Genomic DNA, 21432 nt, shown 5'->3' with positions numbered 1-21432 from the left:
TGGATGTAGCTCCATGCTCTTTGGAGGATGATGGTCTAATAGCAGACTTCACTGTGCTCTATAACCATCTTGATTGTTCCTTTTTTTCTAGGGGGCATCCTTTGTATAACTTAATGTCATGCTAGCTTGTTACTTTAATTCTTCTAAAATAATTTAATTTTTTTAATATATTTTCCCCTTTTGAAATGAGAGTGTTACTCTAACATATTTTGAGGATAGGATGTTATCTTTGCACAAAGAGAAATACTGTTATTGAATATGTTCACTGCAATAAAGCAGCTCTTTGGTTAGCTGTACCTGCAGCTTGACCTCGCACATTTCTTAGGAGTGATTAAGACAGCCGTTAAACAAACATGCCCAAGAAGTCATTCATGAGATCTAAAAACTCTTAGTGGAACTACCGCTTCCCAGTGGGAGTTCACCTAGTTGGAATGGGGTGATTGTTACTGTGTCTTCTACGTAGTGTCCCTGATCTCCTTCAGCGTGTTACTGTTGGCAAGAAGCCGGCAGTCAGACAGCTGTAAATGCATTCTTGTGCAGCTAGGGATATATTTTGGTTCATACAGCCGAAACCCAGTGTGGTGGTACTTCTTAATGTTTCTGAGTATGTTTTACACCAGTCATAGATTTGATGATAGATTATGTTTCAAGGTTAGGTGCCTTTTCAGGCATTCATCAGTGAAGAATAACTTCACTTCTATATAGTGTTTCTCTTAAAAAAATAGATCTCTAGAGAGAGCTTTAACAAAAATATATCCTGAGGAGAAGTGAAAATCGAGGCTTGACTAGAAGTGACTGCCACAAATACTTAGAATTTGAAGTAGATCTTAATAATGTAGCATATAATTAGTATCATAAAATGAATATCAAGGACTTGTAAACTTCCAGCTTCAGCTTTTTTCTTTCCCCCTATGTAGGGTTTTGTCAGTTCCAGACATGGTGCATTATACCTATTTTAATTATTCTTTTGCTTTAAAGAACTCTTTTGTCTTCTGCTGACTGCATTTACCCTTTGTAGCTAGATTTCTGTTGGACTAATCTATTGCAAAGTCCTAAGTGATCATTCATCAATTTGACTTCATCTAATTCTTTTTAGGCCTGCAATCATCTATCAGATGAGTATAGATATTACTATAAAAAGAACACTTGGCCAACAAGCTAAAGATTGTTTAAACACATTAATATGTCATTTCAGTTCTGCCTTTTTTCTTCAAAAATAATTTGGCATCTAGAAAACTTTAAATCATGCTAACTGTTAGGCCATTTATGTGATCTGGTTCTCCTCCTGAGCATATTCTAATTGGCATGGTATTAGTAAAAGGAGCCTAATGACTTTTTTGGGGTAAAAGTTTTTGGCTAAAAGACAGTACTTTATTTTTTTTAAAAAAATGTCCTTAGCTAACTTGATCTGTCTGGGCATTTGAACAATGATTACAGCTATTAAGAATCAGCAATAACGGAAAACCCAAAACCCCAAACAAAGTCCATCACCATCTCTAGTGGAGGGCATTCCTCACACTGTTCCCTTATTGCACCGTGGGGTCCCACCCATGGGAGACAGTGCTCCATGAATGTCTCCAACATGAGTCCTTTCCCATGGGGCTTCAGCTCTTCACCAGCTGCCCCACCACGGATCACTGCTATGGTTGCAGCCATAAAATCACAGAATGTCTCTCAATCTTTCAGGCCCGGACTGCTTCAGTCTGGTCCTCCACAGGGTCACAAGCCTGCCCATTCCCCCCACCCCAAAAAACCTGCTGCAGTGTGGATCTTTCTCTCTCTCTGTCTTATCTCTGCATCTCTGTCTCCCTCCACGGGCTGCAAGTGCTGTCAGAGGCTTGCTCCGATGTGGGTCACAACATCTTCTGTATGTTTCCACATGCTCCAACATGGCGCCTCTCCATGGGCTGCAGGTGGAGTCTCGGCCTTTTCCATGGGCTGCAGGCACAGTGTGTATGATAGTATCTACATTTATGCTTGATAAGGTGGAATTATTTGGGCATTGTTAGTCCTTGGAGTTCAAGGCCAAAAATTGGTATCTGGGGTGTTCGGGAAGAAATTCTTTCCGTTTGAATTTTACGCAGTTCTTTTAAATGGTGAGGGAAAATCTTCTGAGGCTTTCTCTGTAAATCATCCACAGGGAGACATTATTCTCTCTAAACTAATCCTCAGCCTGTTCTGGTGTGATTCCTTCCACAAGTCAGCGTTGGAGAGCTTATGGCTCTTGTCTGTTAAAATGTTTAATAATGGGATGTTTCCTGTTTACATGAGGGGATAAAGCAGTGACAACCAAAAGCAAGGATAAGAACCCAGGAACTTCATCAGTGGATGTTTAGTCTGGATCCCTGGGTTTTACAGCAATTATTTTGAGGCTTCAGCAAAAAGCCTCTCCCACTGTCCTGGAAAGTGACCAAAGAGTTCAAGCCCTAGTGGGCTGAGCTGAACTCCAGATTGTTTCTAGACAATTTTGCTATTAAACAGTGAAGGTCTACGGGGGGAAGAAGGCTGCCACCTCTCGTGCGTGTCTCTGAACGGACAAGTCTTCCAAGTACTGGCTGAAGAAGACACTTACTCAGGCATACATACTAATCTGCAATTAACTTTTTTATGCTGCCTACTCCCAGATACTCTTTGCTCAGTGCAGAGGAGTACTGGATTCCTCTGTTCAGGCAATGCTTAATCTGCATAGGACACAAAAAAACCCCCTTATGTAAGTAGGCTTTACAAATTCTCATTTAGAGGCTCTAAACAGCATTTTCCAGATTTGGAAGTATCAAAATGTACGAGAGCAGAATGTGGTTGTTTTCTTTCATACTTCTATACCTTTACTGTATTTTGTTTGTGTTTAATATTTATTTAACAGAACCATTTCTCTACCTTTTTTAATTTCTTCCCCCTCAAGTGGCGAGTAAGAAAAGAAGCTATGATGGGTCTCGCCCAGCTATACAAGAAGTATTGTCTTCATGCCGAGGCTGGGAAGGATGCTGCAGAGAAAGTGAGCTGGATAAAGGATAAACTTTTGCACATATATTATCAAAATAGCATTGATGACAAGTGAGTCAACCTAACCCTTCCTACTTTTAATTGTTTAGTGATAAGAAATATGTGAAAATATGTGCTTATCCTGAGAAAGCTGTTATATCACATTCTGTGTTTGTGGTTTTAAGCACCCTGTATTAAATTAATAATCATTAAGACGTGTACCAAGATATTCTGGATGGTTGCATTATCTGTTCAGACACTGATTCTGTTTACTGATGAAACTAGATCTGTGATGGTAGTAGATTGTCATTAACTAACCACTGCATAGGATAAAACTGTCAGATTTGCATTTTCTGTCCCCTGTTATTGTTTGCCTTACAACTTTCAAAAGAGCTTCCATATTAAAATCCATGATCTGTGAGTATTGTGCATGTATGTACCACAGTACATGCACAGCCATCTCCTTTTGGTATACTACGTAGAAGTGGACAGTTTAGGTAGAATAGAGGCTGTTGTCTGGTCTTCCCTGTTTTGTCACTTGGTCCCTTTAAGTTTTGTAATAGGATTGAATGCTTAGGGAAAAGTGTTCTGGCCAAGGCTTTGGAAGATAGTTTCAACTCTCACTATTAATTCTTTGTCTTTCACAAGGAAAGCCAAACTATGAGATCACACAAAGATAGAATTTCAGCCTAAATTTTTAATGCAGCAGACTTGGAAATCATCCATTTCTTTGTAGTGTTTCCTAGCATCTTTCTTATACAGCCTGATAACCTCCCTGTGTTTCGTGATCCTAGTCTGAATGGGCTAGTAGCCTCCTTCAGTTGCCAGTTGTGACAGTAAATTCCTTAGCGCTGCAGCAGTGAAGGCTCTCAATTTGCTCATCTGGCTGGGGTCATGAGTGGGCCACAGATACATGTGTGATCAGTTTCTTTCTGGGCTTTTGGGGGTTTTTGCGTGTGTGGTTTGGTTTTTGTGTGTGGTGGTTGGTTGTTTTGTTTTGTGGTTTTTGTTAGTGGCAGCGGGGGGCTTTTGGTTTTGGGTTTTTTTGGGGAGTGTGTGGGTTTTTTTGTGGCGGTTTTGTCTGGTTTTATTTTTAAGAGTAAATAAATGTTTATGAGATTGTACACACAGAAATGACACAAAGTCTGCTAAGGTAGAGGTATTGAATAGTGAAAAACTAGGAAATAGCCACAAAGTTTATACAAAGATAATTCTGCATATCTGTATGCATCAATATGCTTTAATTTGCTTACAGAGCTTAGTTTGTGGTTTTTTCTAGCATGTTCATGTCTCACTGTCAATACAGAGATTTGATAGCAGGGAATTAATCAGTAAACAGGACAGATGTTTTCAATATCCCTGCTCCTCGGAAATGCAGAACACTGTCAGGGAAACAAGGCAATGAATTTTAAGGAAAGACTATGTCATCAAAGCTGAGTTTCGTTCTTACATGATATTTTCTGATAGTCTGATGAAGCCATTGAAACCGGTCTTTTCACGAGCATGCAGGGGTTGTATGCTGTTTGTGTTGTGTGTATCCACACTGAAAGACTGCTATTTCAACGTTTCTCTAGTTCAGTTTGGTACCCTGAATTTTAATCCGAATTCTACTAGTTTTTAATGCTGACAATGAAGGTCTTGCTTAGTCACGCTATTGGGTTGGTTTGCCATCTCAGTGGGGGGGAATAATGCATTTCAGTGTTACCATTGTCAGAGTTACAACATTAGTACTTTTAGCACCTGAAGAGCTGTAGAAATGATGTGATCTTTTAAGGCAGAGTCCGTCCAATCCTTTAAACACACAAGCAGAGGTCAAAACTAGCTAACTCTGGCCTGTTTTCCTCCCGTAATGAGGGAGGAGAATAAAAACTAACAGTGACCAGCTGTCTGAGCCTTGGGAGAATTTTCCATTGTGTGCATGGTGTAACACTAGTTCTTTCAGAAGACAGTGCAGTAGCACACAGTATTCAGTCTTGGAGTAGAACAAATTCTCTCCACTCATCCTTAACTCAGACACTTGACAATATTTTTGATGTTACTTGACAATTGATGTGTATGTCTACTTGAAACAGAGAACTTCTAACCATAAGAACTGCTTATCACCTGTGTACTGCAGACTTCTTTGTTTTGCAACAAATGCATAAGGAAGGGAGTAAAATAACATCTTAAACACTGCCATGTTACCTGCTCTTGATATGGTAGCTGATGACTTTCCTCAGAGGTATTCTCTATTTGTAAATAACTGGCATGGACCAGGGAAAGCTTTTTGTCCTGACAGCTTCTAGAACATGTATCTGTACAGACATGGCTAGAGCCACAAATTAGTAAGATAAGTCTGATACTCCCAGTCTCCTAGTATGTTAAACAGATGGAGTCTTCTGAGATCTGAAGATCCTGTTCCCCACGTAATTTAGTTTTTGCAGTTAATCCATGGTAAAATGTATGTTTAAAGGGAGAAAGCCAAGTTCTCTTTAATAGTAGTGGAGTGCCTTGAGATAGTTGTATCCATATTCATGATCATCCTTTTGTTCTTCCGCCTTGCCATCATGTCTCTTGGAATTTTCTATGGAGAGGAATACTGTGTGTTTGACCTCCACTTTGTGTAAGGCATTTCCACAATCCTTAATTGGAATCAGAGTAAAAGAGTTTGTAAAATCAAGCACAGAAAATATTTGTCCATAACCATCAGATTGTGTAGCTGGACATTGTGCACAGCTCTCATTGCTGTGGATTAAATTGATGTCTGAATGTTCTTTCATTTGGGGGGCTAAATTAGATGAACTGTAGAGTCATATTTTGTAGTTCGAGTTTGTATTTTATATAAAACTTTAAATACATATTATTGTTTTAAAAAACAGAGAGAATAGAAGAATGGTTTTGGTAACTTGGATTGCTCTGAATTAGTTTCCCAATTTCCTAGCTCCTTCTGTTGTATATATTTTGGTGTTCCTTTGTCTCCACCTGTTAAATTCTGCTTTTTAATTCTGTATTAGAAAAGTTAGTAGTTTCAAATGTTTTTATTTTTCTCCAATACTGCAGTTTTACTTTAACCTTTCAATCAAGGATACTTCAGATTTTTACTTTTCTTCCCCCTTGGGTCATATTCTTGTATTCTTCTTCCTTTATTTGGGCTTTTTACTGTCTGTATCCCTTCTATATGGGAGCAAATGAAAGCAAAAAATATTCTCAGAGCCTAAAGAAAAAGGAGGATTTGGGTGATGGCAAATAAAGCAGTTATTCCCTCTTAAAGGTGTAAAAGAAGAGCTCTCTAGAAGCAGTTCTGTCTAATCTATCAACAGTGGAAAGGATCTTCACAGATAAGAAAAAGACCGGTGCATTTTTTCCTTTTCTGTTGAAAATCTGGTTTGAATGACTTTGACTTCCGATAGTTCTTGTTCTTTCAGCTTGTCTGGAAGGAATCACCACTGTTGGAAATGTAGTTTTTATCTCTTCTTTTCCTGCAGATTACTGGTAGAGAAAATCTTTGCTCAGTATCTTGTTCCACACAATTTGGAAACGGAAGAGCGAATGAAGTGTTTGTACTATTTGTATGCTAGCTTGGATCCAAATGCTGTCAAGTGAGTATAGCTTGTATTCAGCAATACTGTCTCAGGCTTTTCCCACATCTGTATTGTCTTACTTGTATTACCAGGATTTAAAATAATTGAGGCTTAGCAATGACTTGTAGATTTGTCCATGGTGGAGATACCTAATAACTGAATCCTGGAAAATGCTCTTTTAGAGATAATGTTGGGGGGTTGTAAGGCATACTGTGGCCATCCCACATATGTGAATTTTTTCCAAGTAGAATAACAAGAGGTGATGTTTGTTTAAAAAATGAAAATTGGTCCCACCTTGCTTGGAATTATTTTTATTACTTGTTAGGTTTTGATTGTACCTAGCAGATGTTTCATCTGTAAGATAAAATAAATGAATAACCTTGTTTACTAATGCATTCAGCATGTTCTTGTCATGAACAATTGTTAAGCTTTCCTTTTCTGGTTTTGCACTTTTGCAGAGCACTGAATGAGATGTGGAAGTGCCAGAACATGCTAAGGAGTCACGTACGAGAGTTACTAGACTTGCATAAGCAGCCCACTGTACGGTTTTGAAAATATTAACACTTTATGGGCCTGTTAGACTAATTTACCAGGGGTTTTAAATATTATATTATTTGTTCAGTGTGACTTTATTATCCTGTTGGTGTCCGTATGTAGACCATGTCCCATTCTCATTAAGTAAAGTTGCTTCAGTAATGCTTAAATGTATATGGCCTCCTTATGTGTGCCATTATTTTATTTTACTGGACAATAACATTGGAAGAAGTTTTTTAAAATTACCAAGTTTTTTGTTGCTTTTTTGACAAACCTTTTTTTGTTTCTCATTTTCTAGTATAAAATGGGCTTGGGGGCATTGTTTATTTGTTTTGGGGGTTTTTTGGCTGGTTGTATGTTTTGGTGGGGATTTTTAGGTAATTTTCCAAGAGTTGACTTTGATCTATTCTGTGAATTAATGAATTTTCCCAGTTTTTGATATTGCAAGAATATTTTTTTGCTTTTTCTGTATGTAGTAGGTGCTGCTGGTAGTGTTATACTAGTCTAGTGTCTATTCTTAAAACAGAACTGTAAGATTATGGATTAGAATTGTGCTGCAGAAAAACTAATTGAGTGGCTTAAGGGTATATTTTATAAAGGAAGTATCACTGATTTGTTTGGGGTTTTTTTTTTTTTTGCTGCTGTCCTCAGTCAGAAGCAAACAGTGCTGCCATGTTTGGAAAGCTGATGACCATAGCAAGTAAGTGTTAATAAGTTCTATAAACTGTTATAACAGTTCCTGGAAACTGCACTTCTGTGAAACTTGGCATACTGAAATGACAGATTTATCTTACATTAACTTGTGTTTCATCATACAGAAAACCTTCCAGATCCTGGAAAAGCACAAGATTTTGTGAAGAAATTCAACCAGGTTCTGGGTGATGATGAGAAACTTCGGTCCCAGCTTGAACTGTTAATTAGCCCTACGTGTTCTTGTAAACAGGCAGATGTCTGTGTGGTAAGGAAATGGAAAAGCAAACTTTTATACTTGTGCTTAAAACAGTTACTCAGTTAATGAGGTTTTTTGATACAATAATGTGATTTTCATCTATTTTCATAACATACTTGGTTAAACTATAGATATTATGGAAAATATAATCTATGATCATTATCTTGCTTCCGAAAAAAGCATAAACTTTATTGCTTCTTGGGATTATGAGCATCAAGCATAAAATCTAAAAGATTAATTTTTTTAAAACCACTTTATTTGAAGTGGTTTTCTTGTGTTATGGTTCCTAAACTGTCTTCTCACACCAATGAAACTTAGAACGTTCTGCGTACCAGCAAGACAAATATTGTCTTGACAAGCCCCTGCATATTATTCATTTCTTTTTCTTCCTAGAAGGTTATTTTGAGATGAGTTTTTCTCTCTCATCTGTTTAACCCTTTTGATGAAAATACACACCTTAATATTAAATGGGACTTTTCCAGAGATTTACGGATTGCACCAACAATCACAGGGTGGATTTTTTCCCATTATGGTCCCCAAATAAGTAAGCAGTTTCTTTGATAGAAATCACAACACTGAGTATCAACAAATAAACACAGACTTCTTGGGTTTTGGCTAATGGACCCTCAGTTTCCTAGTTTATAGGATCTGCAGGTTCCAACCCTTTAGGAGGAGAAGGAAAGTCAAGAAGTCATTTCTTTGAGAGATTTTTAGGCTTCTGTGGAAAATAAAAAGTGTGTAGTTGTCTACTTTCTGCTGGGTTTGCAGCTGAATTTAATGTTCTTGACATTTGAGACATTCAGAGAGGAAAAACTGATTTGGGGATCCAAAACATTGATAGACAAGGTCACAGGGTCTGAACATCTGTTGTAGCCAAGGTACTGTAGTGCTTCTGCACATCTGAGTAGTGTAGCTTTTAGTGCAGTTTTTTTGTTGTTCCTTAAAAATCTCAGCCACACAACAGGGTTACCTGCAGATCTATGGATTGCTCTTGCCAACATAGATACTTAGCACTTAGATCTTCTTTGGTTCTGTTTTGGATCTGGCCTACAATTCTTAAAGAAACTCTGAAGAACTAACACTAGAAAGCTAAATGCATTTTACATTTAAATAGTTTGGTAAAGTTGTGTCTACTTTTACTATAGTATTATAAAGTTTTGGAGATAATGACAGCCTTCCATAAAATAGGCTTCACTGGTTATGTAGACAATCTCTGTGGTTAAAAGAAGTGGCTATATTCAGCATATTCAAAATTCTTAATTAGTAAGTAGAATGAGTGTAATTCTTGTTTGTATCTAACATTCCTGTAGAGAGAGATAGCCCGGAAACTTGCAAATCCTAAGCAGCCAACGAATCCTTTTCTGGAAATGGTTAAATTTCTTTTGGAAAGAATTGCCCCTGTACATATTGACTCAGAAGCCATTAGGTAAGTTTGAAATATCACATTTATAAATATTATTTAAATCACACACACAAAACCCAAGAAAGTATTTTCTTGGGATTTAGATTAGTTTATCCTAGCAGTAAATATGTTGTGTGTTTGGGGTTTGTTTGATTTTTTTTTTTTTTTGTTAAAAAAATGTATATGTAAATGTCTTCATTTCTATCAGCCTAGAGAATGTGGGGTTTTAGTTGTTGGGGGTTTTTTTGCTACTACTTTGCAGTGCTGTTTGCAAATGATTTTTAAAAATACAGTAGTTGTTCCCAGTGAAACTACTATTTGTGGGGCTCAAGGTGAAAATTATGATCATTATTTTCACATAGTTAACTGCAACACCGTCTTCTATATAGCAGTTGAATTAATTAGCTTTTGTGGGATTGTGTAAGAGAATGTTTGGATTTCTTTTGAGACTTGTCTGGCAACCTAATTACATTCTGAAACTCAGGCAGCTATGTGTTGATCTAAATGCTGCCAACATGATGGGGGTTTTTTGATTATTTTTTTCCCTCCTAAGAATTAGTTTTGCAGAAAGCAAAGTCAGAAAGAAAAGGAATAATGGAAAAGGTGATTTAAAAAACAAAACAAAAACCATCAAAAAATCCACGCTCAAAAATAATAATAATAAAAAAACCCAAACCAAAACCCAAACACCACAAAACCTCCCCACCAATGGACTAGTGCCTTCCCTTTGTTTATTGTCAAAACCAGGCAGTCTTGCTGATATCACCAGCCTTTAACACTGTACATTGTTGCATTCATTTGCTTTTTTTCCTTTTTGTATCTCTTACTTCAGTGCACTAGTAAAACTAATGAATAAATCCATAGAGGGGACAGCTGATGATGAAGAGGAGGGTGTAAGTCCTGATACTGCTATTCGTGCAGGACTTGAACTTCTCAAGGTAATCTGTGTTAATGCAGCTGTAGCTTGTAATGGACAAAGCTGGTGTGACTAATGTCTTCATGTTAGCATGGTTTTAAGATTTATTATTTAGATAATTACTTTTTTAATGTATGGAAGTGTTTGGTTATTAATGCTCACTTGCAAAAAGAATAATGAAAGAGATGGGTTTGGGGAAGAAATATGCTTTGAAAAGGGTGCCAGGAGTTGAAATATGCACACTAAAGTAGAAAGTGGTTTCTGCTTAGGGAAGTCCTGTGGAAGGGGCAGAGGTAAAATGAGAGGAAGAGAAATGGGGAAATTGGGAAAGGCATGTATGATACTGGGAGGAAAGCAAGCAATACATTCAAGAGTCAAGTGTATGTAGAGGGAAAAAAGGGGATGGGAGAACTTGTGTTCTGAGGAATAATGAGAAATGGCTGGGGGAGAAAGAAGGATTTTTAAATACCTGGAAAACGTCTGTGATGGATTTGGCAGTTCACTAATGAGACTTTATTTCAACATGTTGCGAAGGGCAGTATAAAACATAGGAGGGAAAGCTACCTAATTGAAATGAAACTTTTCAGAAGTATGAATGAAGGAGGTGGAGTTTATAGAGGCATATCTCACCAAATTTGGTGATGGCAGCCAGGATAGAAGTTGTACAGAAGTATAGAAGGAAATAATGTCTGTTTGCTCATGTATCTCAGAAAAGAAATCTGTCAAGGTTGAAGGTTATTTTGCTGTGACATGGATAACTTTGAGTATGTTACTTCACACATTGATACTTGTGCAAGTAGGAAACTCTAATCAAACAAACCAAGATAAATCCAAAGAATACACAAAATACACTCAACTTTGCATTGTTCTCCCTACCTTATGTTACCTGAACTTTACTATACTTAATGTAGCTTTGCTTTGGGATAACCTTTTGTTCTCTCTTGTCCTGCCTTGACTCCCTGCATACTTAGTTCTCATTTCATGTTTCTCCTATTTAACAGAATGTGTTATGTTTCATTAGCTTTAGATAAATAGGGCAGTAATCTATGTTTTGTTTGTAGATATCTTGACCTTCATGATTCCTCCTCTACTCAGGGACTGTTGATTCTAGAGAAATTAAGATTTCAGTTCAGTTAAACTAAGCTGTAAAAAAGCATTCTTAAGTAAATTGGAATATAAATGAACACTCTTGAATAAGTGTTTATTCTAATAAATCTATTTATATATTCAGATAATGTATCTTAAATATTTGGAGGAGGGGAAGACCTCTGAAGAACAAAGCATAGATGAATTTATATCATCTTCTCCCAAATAGTCTCATAGGAGCATGTAATAGCTATTTATGTTGATGGTAATGCTCATAAACACCCATAATTTTGTTTTCCTGCTGATTCATTTATGATGAATAAACACACCTTTGTTTTAATGTGTGTCTACAGGTTCTGTCCTTTACACATCCTACCTCGTTCCACTCTGCAGAGACCTATGAATCTCTGCTGCAGTGCCTCAGGATGGAAGATGATAAAGTAGCTGAGGCAGCCATACAGATTTTCAGAAACACGGGTCACAAAATAGAAACAGACCTGCCACAGATAAGATCGTGAGTGTATTTCTTTACATGCTGCTTTTCCTACCTGTAATGCTGCCTCTTGGTAGGTTATTCAGTATGTTTCCCCTGTAATTACTTTGTAGTATTGTAAATACGTACAGCTTTGCTTTCATTATTCATTTTTAAATTCTGCATTCTCACAGTTTTTGTATATTTATTGAAGATGATAGGTACTTTTAAAAAATCTTCTTATAATAGACACATTAGAACCAGAATTTAGCGTGTTTCCCAGGTTACAAAATAAGCAACAGTAAAAATACGGCAAAGATGTAATTCCTTGGCATCATTTCTACTCATATCTGTCCTTCACACAATTTTTCTGTCTTTGTAAGGAATGAAAATATAATCTCTGGTGGTTAACAGCTCTGTTATGAAACAAGTTGGGAAACAAGATCCAAAAGCAGGCATGAATTTCTAACAAAGAATAATTGGCTGTCTATAAGTTGTCATTATGCAATCATGCTTTAACTGCTGATTAAAGCTGCATAATCTAGTAGGTATTCACAGACTATTTAAAACTTTGTGGGTAGCATCTAAAACCCTAAAATTAGCCTGCTAGTAACTAACTAATCCAGATTATAAAGCACAGGTTTCAAGTTCTCATCTACTGAAAGACCATTTTGGGTATTACCGTGCTGTAAAATACATAGCAATATATACCTTAAGTTCTCAGTGAATTGAAGTTGTAACTTCAGCGATTCGTATGCATTTGAATCAGATTTTGGGCAAAAGAAAGATGTTACAAGTTCATGTATGATAGACCTTTTAAGGCATTTGTAGGAGAGAGGAGAAGGAAAAGCCCAGCAGTCTGCATTGTCAAAGTATAGTCCAAATGATCTATATTCCTGGCTAGAATTTAGTGGAGACTTCATTGCTGGAGTATGGCATCTCCTGTCAAAGGAAGCTGGCATTGATGACACTTCTTTTGGTTCCATGCCTTAGCCAGGTGTTGCTGAAGTAAAGTCTGGCCAGCCTCAAGTAATTTTAAAATATAACTGCAAAACTGAGATCTAGCCTGTGGTAAGGTTTACAGGCAAGTCAGGTTAATGCTCTGAAAGCCAAGAGCAGGTTGGCGTTCACACTAACACAAAAAAGAAAGAAGTCTAAGGACAAGTATATTTTCCAGATTTTGTGTCTTTAGAGATCTTCATTGTAAGCAAAAGATTTGATAGCATCATCAAGGTAGCTTGTTTCAAGGTAACCTCTTTGTTTTTTCTTAAACTGCTTGTTTGAGCGGACTGTCTGCTATCCCCACAAGTAGCCCAAGTTCTTCCTTATAGGAAAACTGAGTAGGGTTGTGCACGAGGTCCTGGGCAAGGACTGCCCTGTGACTTGAGGGTTTGATGGAAGCACCAACCATGCTCAAAAAGAGCCTGTGGACCATGGGTAAGCTTGTAGATGTAAACAGGTCAGGGTTTACCTTTTGGAGTTTTATGTCAGGTGGGGTGTGATGAGGTGTGGTTTGTTAGTGATGCACCAGCACTTGGCAAAGGCCCTTCAGTATGCATATATTTACACTATGAAAACTGTAGGTTAGGCATTGAAGTTAATATTTTAACTCTAGGTTTTATTGACATTCTTTGCTCTTTTGGTTCTTACTTAATCCAACTTTTGTGGAATCCTAGCAGGTTTGAGAAGGGATAGGGTCCTACTTTAGGTTACTGATAACATTTTTCTAGGGGTCTTTTGTTTTGTGTGTGGTTTTTTAGGAAATGTTAGAGACCACTTTGAACACTGCAAGCTCCTCTTTCACCTCTTGCTGCTGACTTTGATTATGTAGAATGTGTCAGTGAAGGCTTGGATGCTGAATAGTCAGTGTACCGAATGCTGTGTTATCACTGAGACTCTCAAGAAAGCAAGGGCTTCTCTTTGGTGGTTTTGGTTTGGGGTTTTTTTTTTTTAGATGCTTTTGTGTCAGATGCTTTATAGGCAATTTTGTTGTGCCAAGTTGCTGGGTGAGTTGTGCAGTAAACCTCAGGCAGTGTCATCTGAGGGGACAGGCCTGCCTTCCAGTGCGTTCTCGGGAGCAGGACCAAACAGTCTGACCAGCCTCAACCTGGTCTCTGCTGGTTTCTGCCCTGCTCTTTCCTTCAGTGGCATCTGCCCAACAGACAGATTTCAGGGGATTCAAAGCCTAGAACAAAGCAGTTGTTCACTTGAGTATACACTGTGATTCAAGACCAGAGTTAAAGCTGTAAAGGCCTATAAACACATGGATGTTTAATGGTTATTCCTGGTTTTCATAAATTTTCTTCAGCTCTATCTCTTTCAAGCCTGGATAAGAAGCCCAGGATATTTTACCCTAGCTGAACATGTTGGGTTCCCCCCATTCCCCTCCCCCTTATATTTGACTTCCTAAATAGCCTTGTTTTGATCATTATTTTCTTTCATGTTTGTTTTTTCCCTGTGGGCTCTTTTCTGCTTCACTGTGTACAGTCAGATGTTCAACAGGTATTGCTAAATACAGTTCCATCCTGCTTTTCACTTTACGATTATGATCTTTCCTGAACAGGCTTCAAAGGAATGTTTGATTTATAAGACTGTGAGGATAGATTTGTATGAAGAGCTTTTTTTTTTTTGTAGATTTTTGTAGATTGCAAATTGCATTTTGAAATAGTTTGTTTAATGTTCACAGAACACTAATTCCGATTTTGCATCAGAAAGCAAAAAGAGGCACTCCTCATCAGGCAAAGCAAGCTGTTCACTGCATACATGCCATATTTTCAAATAAAGAGGTGCAACTTGCACAGATCTTTGAGGTATGTCTTGCTTTTTGTTTTTAAGATTTGCTTGTGTTGTTCTTAATTGATACTGGTAATTAACATTAATTCATACTGTTTATTAACAGATAACAATTTATGAGGTCAGGAAGCCTACAGGTGCATAGTAGCTGAGAGAAGTCATTAGTTTTACAATAGTAAATAATTAATGTTTGTGTCTTACAGTCACGATTTTGTAATGTTCTGATGTCTGTTAGATAAGGTATTCCTTTTTGTCTGCACAGGAAAATAAGCTAGATGTGCTGGAATGATCTACACTAAATCCCAGGAGGACACATTTAGCGGATACTAAATGAGAGATAGCATCATCTCCTTTCAAACTGTATTAAATTACTGTGCTTTAAGGCCTTCACACATACAGCACTTTCTCTCTGAGGAAGTTAGTGCAGAATAACTAGACTGTAAGCTCAGACATCAGCTTACTACTTACTCACAGCTTGCTTAGACAAGTTGTAAAGCAAAAAGTCACCTTAGACAGAACAGAGAGGTTATTACTTTTCACAGTGATCTCTTAAATAATATTATTAATCTACACTTGTAAAATATCTTAGGTTCTTAATCTTGGCTGTCTTTGAACCTATGCATAATTCAGAAGTGTGAAAAGCTTAAATAAAGCTTACAGAGTTTGATCTCTGCTTAGACTTCTGTGAGAGTGCATGTTCCTTCCCTAATACCAGAACAGCACGTGAGGGTGCTGGGTGATACAGCAGCAGAGAACTATCCTGTTGACGGTTACCTGGAAGGGAAATACTGAGTGCTGATAGAAATGTCCCTGATGGTTTCCAGGGCTTTTTTACCTGCCATTATTTCCTGCCATTTGTAGCTCCAAGTCAGGTTTTCACAACTCCTGGATTGAACCAGTTTTTCCTGTGTCTGACAGGTTTGAATGTGTTCCACTATTAAAACAGGAGGACAACAAACAGTTTGTTTTGCCCGTATCTTATGTGAGACTTGGGGTTACTCTGATAATGAGGAAATCGCATCCTTCTTCATTTGGATTTGCTAATTTAGTAATTCTTATGGAAAAACTGTGAAACTCCTCAGCAATCCAGCAGTAAAATAAATGACTTTTAGGCATGCTAGTTTGCCTAGTTGAATTTTGAATTATTCTTTTTTTCCTTCCTCAGCCTCTTAGTAGAAGTTTGAATGCTGATGTACCAGAACAACTTATAACTCCACTAGTCTCTTTGGGCCATATTTCCATGCTGGCTCCAGACCAGTTTGCTTCTCCAATGAAATCTGTTGTTGCAAATTTCATTGTGAAAGATCTCCTAATGAATGACAGGGTAAGATTTTCTGGTTTTAGTAAGTCTTCTGTTTGCCTGTTATTAACTCTGTGAAGAACAGAACTTTTTGGTTAAATGAATCAATAAAGGAATGTTCTGTAAATGGCGATCACAGTAATAACTGCATCATGGAAGGCCCTTGTGTGAAAGGTAGCTTAATCCACAACTTTCTTCCATTTTTACTTCTGCATTTTCTGTATGGGTTGAACCAGTTCTTAAACTTACATGAATGTCTGTAGTCAACAGGTGAGAAAAATGGAAAATTGTGGTCTCCAGATGAAGAGGTTTCTCCAGAAGTACTAGCAAAGGTGAATTATCTGCTGTCAGTAATGTGTATATTTGAGATTAAAGATTTGTTTGTTTTGGGTTTTTTTTCCTCCAAGTTGTGCAATGAAGAGCATTAGAATAAATCCCTTGGGAGTACTTTTGTATTGGTTTCCTTAGAATTTGTGGTGTTGTAGAGTTTTTGTGGATTATACACTCAGTTGTAGAACTGGTAGAAACTATACATTTTGGTATCATCACTTACTGGTATTATGCTTAAGAGATTCAGAACTTACCTTCCGAGAAAGATAATTCAACTTTTACTGAGTGTAAACAGATTTGAAATACGTCGAGACCCTGCTGAATGTAGTTCATTCGTCTTTGTAGGCTTTTTACTGTGAATCTACTTATGGCCCTTTCTAGAAATGTTTACCTAGATGCTCATACTTATAATCATGTAGCAAGTATCCTGCATTCTCTAGATGCACTTGTGAGAATGTAGTTGCAGTGTCCTGATGTCAAGAAGGCTGCTACTTCCTTCTTCACTCTGTATATATTTACTGCCTCATTCTGTTCCTTTGAAAAGATATCAGGTCTAATAAATGGGACTCTGTGGAAATTTCAATTTGACAGCAGTAGGGTTTTAGTACTTAGTGAACTTCAGGAAACAAGTTTGTAGTTGATTTGTTTGTGTCTGATAGGTGCAAGCAATTAAACTTTTGGTACGCTGGCTGTTGGGGATGAAAAACAACCAGTCAAAATCTGCGAATTCCACACTCCGGTTATTATCGGCTATGCTGGTCAGCGAAGGAGACTTGACAGAACAGAAGCGAATCAGGTCAGACCTTGTTCCTTTCAGCCTTCTTCAGAATTTGAAGAATGTTAATTCTTCTGGAGTTTTTTTAGGATTTGCAGGTGAACGCAGTGTTGGCTAGTGGGATGACAGAAAATGGATGTGATTGGAATTTTGATATTAGGAGTGGAATTGCATTATAAAAATATGCTTGATACTCCCTCTTTCTTCCAATTTACTAATAATCTAATTTAGGACCATGTAGATATCTTTCTAATGAAAGACATTCTGGAGAGTAAAAGACCAGGAGTGTCTTCGAAAATAATTGAGTGATGAGATTTAACACACTTGAGAGTTGGGTGATCTTGGGTGGACCCTCTTCATTCCATTAGTGAGGTAACTTTGCACTTCATTCTGAGGCTGAAGGAAAGAAAATAGAAAAATTTGTGGCAAGAGTGTTGCTTTTGTTTAGACAGTGATATGAAAACAAGAAACTCGACTGTCCTCACTTCACTATTGTACTGGAATTAAGATTTTTGTGGGGAAAACAGAACGTCATATTTTCACAAATGTGGTTGGGTTAATTTAGCTTGACCAGAAACTATACAACTGTGATCTGTCTCACAGAGAAAAACCTTCATTGCTCATTGATCTTGTAAAAAGAAGTCACAACATGCAAGTAATTTAAAGATAGCTGTAGTGAGTTGTGTTTTGGATTTCCTTTTTTTCCTCTCTCATGTATAGCAAATCGGACATGTCTCGACTGCGATTAGCTGCTGGTAGTGCAATAATGAAGCTTGCACAGGAACCCTGTTACCATGAAATAATTACCCCAGAACAGTTCCAGCTCTGTGCACTTGTCATTAATGTAAGTAACTGCATTTGAATTGAAGTGACTCTTAATTAATTGAGTTTAGCGTCCTTACATCTGAGCTTTTGTTGCTGCTACATTGAGTATTTTTCTGTCCTTCACTGCAGCTTTCAAAAGAGTTCTTGTGATCTCAAATATTTATTGTGCTGCAGCTGTTGATATTTTTATAATGTCTCCTTATAATACCACCTTGAATGCTTTTTCCTTTTTTTTTTTTCTGAGACCAAGGTTTTTATGGATGTGCTCTTACGTTTTATGTTGCTCTAGGACGAGTGCTACCAAGTGAGGCAGATATTTGCTCAGAAACTGCATAAGGCACTTGTGAAATTACTGCTCCCTTTGGAATATATGGCAATCTTTGCTTTGTGTGCCAAAGACCCCGTGAAAGAGAGAAGAGCGCATGCCAGACAGTGCTTGCTCAAGAACATCAGTATACGAAGAGAATACATTAAGCAGAATCCTATGGCTAACGGTTAGTATCTCAGTAAAATTAAGAATGCAGAAATCAAATACTAAACTGGAAGGAGAAATTATGAAAACGTAAGCAAATTGCTTTTCTAAAGAAACACTGGATAAGTTTAATTTGTTTCCTCATCTTTATATTAGACACATCCAAATATAAATTTACTTAGTCTAGGCTTAGCATAAACTATAAAATACTTCTCTCTGCCTTGCTGAGGATTACACATGTAAAATACAGTGCTGTTATTGTGGTGGCAGTTTTTTGCTCCAAAAAATAAAATGTTTTCTGATATTTCCAGCTTTATGACCTTCTTCCTGAACTAAGACCAGGTAGTTCTGTAGTAGTAAAACTTGTTCGTTTAATGATTCATTCAAAGTAAAATCTGTAGGAAGAAAATGCAAGTTGAAAGTTTCCATTCCCTAGTTGAAAAAGTAATACTTGGAAAAATCATTTCTTGTGATGCCTATGTGTAATACAGAAGTTATTTATGATTATTTTTTGTTACTGTAGAAAAATTACTATCCTTGCTGCCTGAATATGTGGTACCGTATATGATTCACTTACTGGCACATGATCCAGATTTCACAAAACCTCAGGATGTTGATCAGCTTCGTGATGTCAAAGAGTAAGTGTCAAATGATTCTGGAATTGTTATGCTGAGGTGCTTTGGTTTATTTTTTTGCTTGGAAAGAAAACTGATTAGGAAGAGGAACTCCAGTATTTTGCAAAACAGTAGTCTGGGAAATGTCTAAGGCTTCAACCAAGAGAAGGCGGCATCAGCCAACTGCTTAGTAGTGTGTTCTGAAAGCTGGAAAGGTAGCCTGTAGTCCCACCATAGTGTACCAAATTAGTGACTTGTCTAGGCTTCTTTTAAAGTGAAGCAGTGATTACAGATTCTTGTCTTTGTGCCTAGGAGTGTCTGTAGAATTTCCCAGCACACTTAAAGAGATGCCAAGTTATGTCAGTTCAGATATTTTTGAACTTATAAAATACAGAGCTTCTCCAAGACTTGAAAATGTAGTGCTGGGCACTAGGTCAGAATCCTGCATCACTGGAAACTATTTTTCCTTTTTTTTTTCCTTTTTTTTTTAATATTTTTTTTCTTCCCCCTGTTCCTCTTTTCTTATTTTCCCCCTGTGCAGACCTACTAGAATTCATGCAAAGTGTGCTGCTGGCTTGTCATCTGCACTACCGTTTGCACGATACGCCTGCAGTGCTGGCTTAGTTCTTCTTAATGCATTCAGCACAGATTATTGTACACAAGCCTGTCATGGAGAAGCTTGTTCTGTACTGTTTCCAGTTTGAGGCCTTCTCTTACTCCTCAGATAGTCTTTCATGCATAAGTATAACTTGTATTCCTTTGTGTCTTGTAGTGAGTTAAAAAAATGATTTAATTTTAACACTTTTTAAAAATTATGAAAGTGTGTTGTCTATCCCCATCCTTCCCCAGCTTTAGTTCTAGTGTTTGGGGTTTTTTTCTTGTGCTTATTTTTGGTGGAACTGTGAGTGAGCTATGTTGTTTTGGTATTACAAAGGCATTTATTACCACGTACTGCAGCATACATCATCAGAAAAACAGTTCATTCTTGGCACAAATAGACCAGTTCACTTCTTAATTCGTTTTGTTCCTGTGAGAGTCCATGTCCAATTCTTCTTTTAAATGAAAAACTTAATTTGTTCTGATTTATTAGTTACTTGACTCATACCTAGTCAGAATCCGGAGTCAGTGAAGATTTCTTACCTAATCATCAAGTCTACTTTTTTGTCCCAGGACTCCCTGTTCCTGGCAACATCTGAAAGCACTCTCCAGTGTGCACTTTATCCAAAATCCATGGAACAAGTTCAGATTTGCAGTTGTTGAGTTAATACTTTCTCTGAGAAGTGTTTTCTAGTGCACAGAGCTTTTTTTGGACACCCCTTGTATGGCTCTCCTTCATTGTCAAGTTTCCTCCCTCATGCTTGTCACAGGCTGGCCGAGCAAGCCGGAGAACACTGCTCCAAACAAAGGAATACTCTGTACAGGAATTTTGGCAGCAGTACTTCTCTGAAGAGTCTCCTGAGATAAATGCAAATCATTTTTCTCATACAATGTAATACAGTGTTTCTTTCAAGAGTACTGAGAGTCACAGCATTGACTGTAAAGTGTTAACGTAGATGCTTGCAAACTTGGAAGAGCAGGCTGGCCCTGTGTTTTGTAGTTGTCTCCCTAGTTGGTCTTGGCTTTACACGGCCTGAATACAGTCACGTAATGTCAGTACGTGCTTAGCAAGCTCTTTCACCATGAACTGTGGCATTTATTCTTAGGACACTTTCTAAGCTTGTCCAGCAGAGGTGTATTTGGGGTCGAGTTTGTTTTTAATCTTGAGATGGAATATTTTTCTTCTGAATTCATAGTCCAGAAATACTGAAGAGGATACAGAGATTGAACTTCCCGTGACTGTGTTCTTCTAGGTGCATATTTTTTTTAGGTGAAACCCCACTGTTGCTCTGGAAAGGTCTTGTTCCAAGTTCATAATGTTTTATTTAGTTTGTTGACTTAGTGAGGAAATGGAGCTATTGAAGTTCACATGTGTTAACTGGAATTACAATAGAATCAGTCTCAACAGTAATCTTTGGACAACAGAGGGTTTTAGAGAAGCTGAGTCAGTGTGGTATTTTATTGGCCCTGTATCCATCCAATGTCAGTTACTGAGAATAGTGAATAGGTGGCTGTAAAGCTATCTAGCACATTTACTTGGGTGCAAGTCAGAATGTAGACATTTTGTTTCATTTGAACATCAGGTAACTATTTAAATGTTTTGTTGGAGCACAACACTTTTCCTTCAAATTTTTTGGGATAAATGTTCCTTCATTTCTTGTGTTATAGTCTTCCATTTGTATCAGTTGAGGAGACTTGGGCTTTTATGGACAGGGAATTCTAATATTTAATCATCCTGGTTTTCTGGGGTTTTTATTAGCTTCTTTCTACAAGGTAATATCTCTTCCAGAGCTTCAGAATTCAGTTAGCTATTGGAAACGTTTGC

At 37.5% G+C, this 21432-nt stretch overlaps 1 protein-coding gene across 1 annotated transcript in view; it reads left to right on the top strand.

Annotated features, from left to right (window-relative positions):
• PDS5A (PDS5 cohesin associated factor A) overlaps positions 1–21432 on the top strand; it is a gene marked incomplete at its 5' end in the record, with an annotated part of 78593 nt that overhangs the window by 44305 nt on the left and 12856 nt on the right. The window contains 15 exons of the mRNA XM_084266730.1: positions 2903–3054; positions 6447–6560; positions 7001–7082; positions 7728–7776; positions 7895–8034; positions 9336–9451; positions 10260–10365; positions 11783–11943; positions 14588–14711; positions 15860–16018; positions 16258–16326; positions 16984–17120; positions 17820–17943; positions 18214–18418; positions 18920–19034. Of these exons, the coding sequence (XP_084122856.1) occupies positions 2903–3054; positions 6447–6560; positions 7001–7082; positions 7728–7776; positions 7895–8034; positions 9336–9451; positions 10260–10365; positions 11783–11943; positions 14588–14711; positions 15860–16018; positions 16258–16326; positions 16984–17120; positions 17820–17943; positions 18214–18418; positions 18920–19034 (1853 nt within the window). The remainder of the gene's footprint in view (positions 1–2902; positions 3055–6446; positions 6561–7000; positions 7083–7727; positions 7777–7894; positions 8035–9335; positions 9452–10259; positions 10366–11782; positions 11944–14587; positions 14712–15859; positions 16019–16257; positions 16327–16983; positions 17121–17819; positions 17944–18213; positions 18419–18919; positions 19035–21432) is intronic.

This window comes from Gallinula chloropus, assembly GCF_964237585.1.
Source record: "Gallinula chloropus genome assembly, chromosome: 7".
Lineage (NCBI taxonomy): Eukaryota > Metazoa > Chordata > Aves > Gruiformes > Rallidae > Gallinula > Gallinula chloropus.
This window is presented reverse-complemented; position numbering and strand designations above follow the sequence as displayed.